Here is a 9772-nt window from a genome sequence, read left to right as displayed (position 1 = left end):
TGCTCAAGGCAGACATTTTACCAGTTTAGCTAGACTATCGTTTGGTTTTTAAGAAGACTTCAGGGGATATTTTTGGTTTAAGATTTCAAGACGCTCTTAGGGCAATAGTTTCAGGGGTTCATCTAACCTTCATGGCTCCAGGAAGTCTGGAGTCCATGAGAATGGAAATATTTCATGTAAACTTCTCAACAGTCCTTGGAGGTAAAGTGTTAATATTTTTATTTCACAGATGAGGAGCGTGAGGTCCTGGAAGTTGAGAGTCCACAGGATAAGGGCATCAGGGTCGTCTGCCTCCCAGGTCAGAGCCCTCTTGATCAAACCCTCCACATGGTCCCCACAGAGCAAGAGATGGGAACCGTGTCTCGTTCAACTCTGTATTTCAGGCCTCACACATAGTAGGTGCTCAATTCTAGTTGAAATATGAAACCAATGGAAACATTCCAAGCCCCTCAGGGGTTATGGGGCTGGCCCCTGGTTTTCAGTGAGGTCAGAAGGCGATGACCTACCCAGGCTCCACTGCTCTGGGACCCGCAGCTGAACAGGGCCCAGAACGACATCCACCTTCTCCTGGTAGGAGCCTGCGTTCCTCTTGGACCTCACCACACAGCCCCTGTAGCACCGGGAGTTGTAGTCATAGGCCCTGCACACCACCATCTTACACTTCAGATACACGGAGGGGAAGCGGTTCAGGAAGTGGAAGGAGCTGAATTTGAAGCGGGCGATGCGGGGTGAGGGCTGGGGGTAGGATCTGTAGGTTTGGTCTTTCACACACCTGGAAGAAGCAGAAAGCGGCCCGTTAGCTCTCACCAATGGACCAGACCCTTCTCCATGACTCTGGATGCACTGAACGAGGAGCTGACCAGCCCACCCCACTGCTCGCATCACCGCACCACCTGCCCGTGCTGCCTCTGGAGGGCATGGCACATTCACTGTTAGACAGGTGGATAAGTCCTGGCAACTCTGGGATGTCAGCTGTGTCTTTAAGCAGCAAATCACCCAGGGATTTCCAGATTGGCAAACGGGCCCTATATGGCACAGTGGATGGGGGCCCAATCCCACAACGACTGTGGGGACCCTGGGCTCAATGGCCCCAGGTAGTCCAGGTGAGTCTGGGAAGCAGCTCAAGTTTGGAGCCTAGGAGAAGGCAGGGAGGAAGGTGACATTCGGCTTTGCTCTGGGTACCTTCGGTGGCCCCTCCCTCTCCCAGGGTCTCTCTCCTGGCCCACCTCAACCTGCCCTGAGCCCTACGCGGCTGCACTTACCACAGGGCTTGACTGCCCTTCAGTACCCTGACCCGATATCAACCTCCTTAAGCGTTTAGCTGATAACCAAAAGGTCAGCAGTTCGAATCCAACAGCAGCTCCTTGGAAACCCTATGGGGCAGTTCTACCCTGCTCTATAGGGTCACAGAGTCAGAATCGATTTGATGGCAACAGGTTTGTTTTTTTTGGTCTTGTTCCCTGGGGTACCACATCTCTGCGGGTGTTAGAAGGTAAATAATCCAAGAATCTCCTAAAGGAGCTTCACTGAGATGTGGTGATGGGTGCACCCCTGGGGTACACCCCCAGCAATACCCCCAGAGAAGGAGGCAGCTGCACTCACCCACGGGCATCCCTAACATGCAGCTTCGTGGACTGTGGCAAGGAGCAGAGGGAGGAAGCGTCTGTGGGCTTTCAGGTGGACATTTTGTAGGCGGATGGGAGCGGTCACGCCAGGCTTGGCCTGGAAATGTGACCCAGGGCGGCTCACTGTCCTCCTTCTGCCTTCCAGAGCTGCCTTCCTTCCTCTACTTCCAACTCCAGTTTGCTCAGATACCCAGGTTTTCCCTCACAGCGCCTCCCCCAGCGGCAAAGGTGGGAGAAGGCACCCAGAGGCTCTTGGTGGAGGTGGGCTGGGTAGTTCAGGAGCGGGCTGGACAGTAACTGCGTTTTCCCTAAAATCCCATCAGCCAGGGGCTTCTGCGCAGACCAGAGCGTTACAGCTCAGGCTGTACTTCAAAATCACCCAGGGAGAGTTTAAAAGTACAGGCACCGGAGCTCTGCTGCAAAGCAAATACAGAGAATGTCTGTGGGGGCCTGGGCACCTGCAGGGGCCTGGGCACCTGTGTGTCTGAAGTCCCAGGTGATTGTCATGAGAAGCCGGGTGATGGCCAGGTATAGGCAATGAGTCCCTGTGTTCCACATACGTTGGAACACACCTGCCCCCACATGCACACCGCCCTCCCCACAGCAACTTGCATTATCTTATATACACACAGTATCTTAGAATTGTGACTGTTTTTGCAGGAAAGAATCATTCACTCGTTGCATAAATGTCAGTCATCTGTTTGACATAAATTCATAAGTCACTATTTGTAGAAAGGGGACCTGGTCACACTTTCTCCCCCATCTTTGCCACTAAGGGAACAGTTGTGGATTGAACCATCTGTGCCTAGACTGTGAGCAAGACACACCTCAACACTTGTTTCCTAAAATGATAGGTATCCAAATGTGCTTGGACGAGATGCCGTCCTGAATCCGTCAGGGAGGCGTGACATTTAACTCCTGCTTCCAATTCGTAGCAGAGCCTTTTACCTGTTAGTATAACTTCTCTGTGGAGCCATTGCTACAGAGGGAGTGAGGTCCAGCATAGGCCAAGAAACGGGGTATGCGCCAAAGAGTGGGGATTAAGAGTTGCTTACCCTGATTTTTTAAGATCCCTTCATGAACTTGGAAACCCTGGTGGTGTACTGGTTAAGAGCTATGGCTGCTAACCAAAAGGTTGGTGGTTCAAATCCACCAGGCACTTCTTGGAAACCCTATGGGGCAGTTCTACTCTGTGCTACGGAGTCGCTATGAGTCGGTGTCGACTCGACGGCAACAGGTTTGGTTTTTCCAGGGGGGTTTTCATGAACTCAGAAGAGTCAAACCTCACCTAAGCAGGGTCCTGTCATCCAGGGAGCCTGGCCTACAGCAGGGCAGCCCAACTTGGGCACCGCTGCCTCACCTCTGCACCTTTGAGCTCAGCTGGAACCATGGACTCTGGGAATTACTATCCTCAGGCTGATGGAGGCTGAGACAACCACCTGCTGCTATTCGTAGAACATTCCTTGGAGACCACCTGCTGGGCACACTGCACCTGGGCCATCCTCTCCTCCTCCTAATTAATCCTCCCAACAACCTTTTGTTGTGGGCATTATGATCCCCATTTGACAGGTGACAAAACCGTGGCTCGGAGTCATGCAGCTAGTATGTGGCAGAGCTGACGCTTCAATCTTGGTCTGCTCAACTCCAAAACCAGTGCTTTTCCACTCCACACACAGCTTTCCAACAGTGAGGCACGGCTGGAGTTCAGTCACATGGGATCTAATCTGAGTTTTACAGCTAATCTGCTGGTGACCACGGGGACTGCTTCAACTCCCAGACACCCACTTCCCCATGTGTCAACAAGAGGTGATGCCCTTGTAATCAGGGATGTGGTCTAGGATGCAACACAAAAGAGCTTCCAAAGGTAAAAGCCACAGGGTGTTACTCTATGTCTAAGATTGAGCTACTGGGAATCTGATTAACCGGAATCCCTAGTCCTCAAGCCTTTTGGTCTAGTCATGTTTGAGTCATCAGGTAAAGGCCTAAGTCTATCCCATAAAGACACTCCTTACCCGCTCCGGATTAGGTCATAAGTCAGAGATGTAAAGTCATTGGGGTATGGTGATGCCACACAGGTGTCCACGAACAAGGCCAGGGAGGAATCGGAATGACGGATTTCAGCCTGAAGGTACAAATCCTGGTTCAAGTCCACGTAGTAGGGGGAGCTGGTCACAGGATAGGAGAATGAAGAGGACGTGTAAAAGGAGATGTTGACGTTGAAGTTGCCATACTGGATTTCCTTGACCTCGATGGTGTCATTAGCAATGTACATGGTGTCAACCCAGGCGTTCTGCAGCATTCTGCAGCTGGTGCGGATGTTCAAGTCCTTCTTCCTTTTGATGATGCCATTTGAAACAGTTGCTTTAAGAATGTTGGAATAGATGATGGTATCATTGTCTGCCTAGGAGAGGCAGGAGAGCAAAGTCAGGCAAATGCCACCTGCTAAGGAATCCCATTGCTGATGTGGGTTAAAATGAGAGGGAAGGGGCCCAACAACACTCCCCAAACCCTCCCAGCTCCACACAAAGATGGCGCACGCCTACTGCCATGGCTCCCATTCCCTGGGCTGGTGGGTATCCAGCTTAACTAGCAAGGCCCCCTCCTTTCACATGTCCCACTTCCTCTACCCTACGACGGGAGACCACACTATGGGTCAGTTGTTGGGGCATCCTGGGTGCAACTCCTGGTGGCAAGGTGGGTGGATCTGGATAACCCCTTGCCCTGCTGTATAACTAAGCTGAGTTTGACTCTGTGGCTCAGAGCCTTTCTTGCTTGTTCTGTTTCATTCTCACTGTTGTTGTGGGCATCTAGGGGAGATGTGACGATCAGAGGCAAACTTCTCCTGCCAGCTCTGAGTCCTAGTACGCTGCAGTGTTTTTGCGAGAACGAACACAAAAAGAACACCATAATAGCCTAAATGTTACTGTTGTTAGTTACCACAGATTTGGCTCCGACTCACAGCGATGTTGTGTATAATATGATGAAACAGAACCACCCATCTGTCAGTTTGTCATACTGTGGTGGCTTGGGTGTTGCTCTGATCCTAGAAGCTATGCCACCAGTATTTCAAATACCAGCAGGGCCACCCATGGTAGACAGGTTTCAGCAGAGCTTCCAGACTAAGACTAGGAAGAAAGGCTTGGTGATCTACTTCTAAAAATTTGCCAATGAAAGCTTTACAGGTAGCAACAGAGTGACCTAAATAAACTCGAAACCCATTGCCATGGAGTCAATTGCAACTCATAGCAACCCTATAGGACAGAGCAGAACTGTCCCATAGGGTTTCCAAGGTTGTAATCTTTACAGGAGCAGGCTGCCACATCTTTCTTCCATGGAGCCGCTGGTGCGTTTGAACTGCTGACCTTTTGGTTAGCGGCCAAGTGCTTAACCACTGTGTCATCAGGCCTCCTTGTGGCCTAAATAGAAATCCTAAAATATGAAGCAACCTAACTCTTCAAAAAGAAAATGTTTGTCACGTATACTGTCAAGAGTAAAACTCCATCCCTGGCCCAGTGGGACACCAGAGAAGTTCCCTTCTGAAGCCAGAACGTGTACAACTTAAATCTAATGATTTTCCAGAATGGAACAAGCTGGAGGGCCTCTTACTTCTTGTCCGCAGTTAGAGAACTCTACTCTGCATATGTCCCTTCCAGACAAAACATTTGAGAAGAGAAAGCTTAACAAGAAACTTAAAGTGGTTTTGCCCCCTCTAGGACCCTCCCTCCTCCACTTCTCTCTGATCCCGTTTCCGGTTTCCTCCTTGGAGGGCAGCCTGAGGCCTCTGCAGTCCCAGGAAGACCAGGGCCTGGGGCAGGGCCAGCCTGGCCTGCCGGGGGCGCCAGAGCCTGCACTTGGGGGCCAGGTCTAGGAAAGGACCGCCAGTGGGCTCTATGCTCTCCACCTCTCATTGAAAGTATGCTAGATTTTCTCCATTTACATTTCCTAAAAATAATAATTTTTATATTTGAGCCCAGAGGCTGTGGCAATAAACCATATGAATTTTGTTGCCTTGTTCCTCATTCCTTCAAAGACGAGTTGAAGTGCTTTCAATTTAACTCTGTACGTTAACATAAAAGTTTTCACAGAATCCACGTTGTCTGTGGTCTCTAGGGTCGAGCTAAATTCTAAATCCCTCCAAACAATGAACATTGAGTGCAGATTTATTTTTTGATCCGTAAGAAGCAGTTCTAATTTTAGATTAAAATTAATTGTTAGAAGTCTGCATGATTTGGAAGGAAGTCGGCTCAGTACGTAATGAAATGTCTCCCAGACACTACCAGAGAGACTGGGACTCCCCCTGACCCAGTGGGAAACCTCTCTTGCGGTGGGAGACGTCATCTGTTCGGCCTCACCATGTGTCAGGCACCCGCCAAATGAGGCAGCCTTGGAGTGTGGTGAAAACTCCGCTCTGGATCCCCCGGTCCTGCCTCTGAATCCTGGCTCTGCAAAGCAAGACCGAGTGGCTTTGGGCCGGTGACTTAACTTCTGTAAGCCTCAGTTTCCTCACGTTGAAAGGGGAATAAAAGCTGGACCTTTCTCTTTCTCTATCCGCTTATGCCTTTCTCCCTCTCTCCCCTCATTCCTCCTTTCTTTTCCCTCTTCCTCCTTTTCTCTCTCCTCCCTTCTCGCTCTCTTTTCTCCTTCCTCCTTCTGCCTTATCTCTCTCTCAGTTCAGGGCCTAGCATATGTATTCCTACCAAAACGTATCAGTTGCCTTCTGCTTGATCCCAGCTCACGGCAACCCCACGTGTTGCAGGGTAGAACCTGTGCTCCGTAGGGTTTTCATGGCCGTGACCTTTTGGGAGCAGATGGCCAGGACTTTCTCCTGAGGCACCTCTGGGTGGGTTCAAACCTCCAATATTAGGTGTTAATAATCCTATTATTTATCCTATTATCGTACCAGAGACAGTGTGAGGTTGCAAAGATGAATAAGGCACTGGCCCTATCCTTGAGGCATTCAGTTTTTGTAGAAATTATGCAAGTAAGATGTATGCGTATTCTTTTGTGGCTGCTGGGGGCGCTGCTCTGATTGCTGAGGTGCAAGGCAGTCTGCCCAGCTCCCTCTTGGCTGGACAGTCCTACAGAAACCCTGTCTGCTGAGCTTCCTTCCTCCAGATCTAGACAGAGACCCTCCTCCTCCTCCTGAGGAAACAGGTGATGGCAACAAAGAACAGATTTACAGCTTGCTTTCCACTCATGTAGGGCCCTGGTGGGACAGTGGTTAAACATTCAACTGCAACCGAAAGGTCGGTGGTTCAAATCCACCAGCTGCTCCTTGGGAGTAAGATGTAGCCATCTGCTTCCGTAAAGATTACAGCCTTGGAAACCCTATGGGGCAGTTCTGCTCTATCCTGTAGGGTCACTGTGAGTCAGAATAGACTCGATGGCAACATGTTTCCACTCATTATGTTGTGATTATACTATAATCCCATCTCCTGGGTCCCCAAAATTCAAGACACGTGGCACTTATCCAATAACGGAACTCACTCAATAGGAAAAGAGTAGGAAGCCCAAGGCTTACCTGTTTGATGGTGCCACAGCCCACATAGGGAATTGTGAATATCACCTGGCTCGATGTTATCTGGGGCTGACACTGGTAGCTCCTGGACCAGCCAGGGATGACGAGATCCTGAGCCACGTAACCGAGAGATCGGAGGTAGCTCCTGCTCACCAGGGCTTGCATGTGATTCTGCAGACACAGCAGCTCTGAGGGAGGAGGGCAGACAATGAACTCAGTGCCCGGGCATCAGCACATCCCACTAGTGCTCTTCCCATAGAAAAGTGGACAGATCACGATGGCTGACAAACATGGCCAGCATTCAGGGTGTACCTCCCCACAACCCCAAGGTGCCCGACGGCTCAAGTCAGTCCTCTCCTCATGAAATCCCCAGGAGGGCACATGGGCTCAGGCTTTCTCTTATGGAGAAATGGAGACAGGTGTAGAATAAGGGAAATGTCTCGTCAAGTTACCAGGTATCCACTAAGTGAAGTAACCCTATAGTGGAATTGTGGGAATGCTAGGAAATAAGCCAGCTATGGGGGAAATCTGTTTGTAAAAACCTGACTTTGTAGGAGAACTTGGGCTTCACCCAGCCCTTGGCCAATCTGTAATACAAGCTCTGGAACAACTCAGAATGTGACCTTGCAAACTCTGCTGGATGTGTCTGAGTGGCCTGCTCAGTCCACCCTCAGACAGCTTTGAAGGGTTAAAAACAATTCTTCCTTGTGTTGAGATGCAATTTCTACTCCCAGGTCCTCATTTTGCCCTCTAGGAATCAGGGGAGAAACTACCACAAATCAAATGATCATCTCACTGAGTTCTCCAGATAGGGAAACTGAGGCTCTGAGAGGCTACAGAGTAAGCTTCTAAGGCACTATCAGGATTTGATCCGAAGCTGTGTGATTGAAGCCCCCTGTTCTTCCCACGACCCTGACCTACTTCTGGACAGCTCACACATGCCATTCCCATTCTATACTACAGGAAAGCACCCCCACCCTCTCTCTCCTCTCTCTCTCTTTTCTCCCTTCTTCCCTTTTTATCTCTCCCTTCTCTCCTTCTCTCTTTTCTCCCACTCCACTTACCTCTCTTCTTCTTCCCTTATCTCTTTCTGTCTCCTACCTCCTCCCTGTCCGCCTCTCCCCTCCTCTTTCTCCCTTTCTCTCTCCCTATCTCCTGAGCCCTCTTCCCTACGGAGTAAGTATTCTCCACTCCTTGCAGCCAGTGTCCCGGGTGATGGAGCTGACCACGGGGGAACAAAGGTTGCTGGTGGCTGTGACTAGCCCAGAGTAAAACAGAGCTGCTGTCATCCTGTTTGTTTCTGTGAAAGGCAGCCTACGGTGAGGAGTAATATCACTAGTCATACAAAGACCTGATATTCCTGAGAAACGCTCAGCCAGTCTTCCCATCTGCTTCTCCTCCAAGGCCTGACTTCGGGCAGAATCCTGTGAGTGCCAGACACTTGCAAAATATTTTTTTCTGTTGCTGAAAGCGCCATCTCACACCTTCTACTTAGTCTTTGCTGACCATGGTGAGGCCAGTACACCAGCCATCAGCCTGTTCTGGATCCTGACCTGTTTCTGGGCAGCCAGGTTCCACAGTCCACTGCGCTTGGCCCCTTTCAGCACCAAATCACTCTGGGTGACCTACAAGGCTCCTCTAGCTTCTTACTTTACAACACTCAACAGTTGAGACAGCAGAGGCTCTCAGCAACCTGCCCGGTGCTGCCTGAGCTCCCACACAGGGCCACTTACTGGTGCTGTCATTCGAAGGACTCGAGTAGTACTCGGCCTGGAAGCCTTTCCTTGTGACACTGCCGTCGCTGATGAAGCGGACAGACATGAAGTTCGACGACGAAGTGAAGGAGCCGCTTACGCCATTACAAACCCGAGCAATGAGAGGGGAACTGTGGTAGGGCCCATCAAAGACTTCGATGTAATCATAGTTGCAGCCACTTTCCAGCCTGCAGGGAAGAGAGCACAGCGGGGCTTCGTGTCAACCACAGTCAGATGCTTAGGGTCAAGTCTCACAGAGGGTCACACCTTTGCTGGCAACTCTGACAAGCTAATAAATGAAGGTAATAAAACTCCCCAAACCAAGCTAGTTGCTGTTGAGTCGATTCTGACTTAGGGCGACCCCATGTGTGCCAAATCTCATAAGGTTTTCAGTAGCTGTGACCTTTCAGAAGAATATCGCCAGGCCTTTTTTCCAAGGCATCTTTGGGTGGATTTGAACCTCCAACCTTTTGGTCAGGACCCAGGCACTTAACTGCTTACACCACCCCGATAATAGATATCCTCACAGTGAATGGAGACTCACCGTCCTACAACCTGCACATCTGCCTCTTGGGTTTTTGGCCCTGCCTCTTGGGATCACACAGATGAAATGTGTACCTGCTCTCCCGACAGCCCTCTGCATCATCAGGGAAGGACACCATGTGCTACCTTAGACCACTTTTCTTCAATCAAAAAGACTCAGTTCCCCATAGAATAAAATAAATATCCACGAGTTTCTAGTGATGGAAACAATCAGTGAATAAATATTAGGAAATTCACTGAACTTCTCTAAAGCTCCAGTGTCTTATTTACAAAGGTCAGATAATCCCATTCACGCCTACTTAAGAGGGCTGTTGTGATGATCAAATGAAAAA

The 9772-nt window shown here is 50.0% G+C and overlaps 1 protein-coding gene across 1 annotated transcript; it reads right to left on the bottom strand.

Moving 5' to 3' along the window:
• Positions 1 to 202: 202 nt before the first annotated feature.
• On the bottom strand, positions 203 to 9117 carry LOC126059795 (deleted in malignant brain tumors 1 protein-like; the record flags this gene model as incomplete). The annotated part of the gene is made up of 4 exons (XM_049855759.1): positions 203 to 772; positions 3638 to 4026; positions 7147 to 7331; positions 8877 to 9117. Coding segments are annotated over 4 exons (1131 nt in total), but the record flags the coding sequence as incomplete, so codon positions are not given.
• Positions 9118 to 9772: the final 655 nt, after the last annotated feature.

This window comes from Elephas maximus, chromosome 16 (genome assembly GCF_024166365.1).
Source record: "Elephas maximus indicus isolate mEleMax1 chromosome 16, mEleMax1 primary haplotype, whole genome shotgun sequence".
Classification (NCBI taxonomy): Eukaryota; Metazoa; Chordata; class Mammalia; order Proboscidea; family Elephantidae; genus Elephas; species Elephas maximus.
This window is presented reverse-complemented; position numbering and strand designations above follow the sequence as displayed.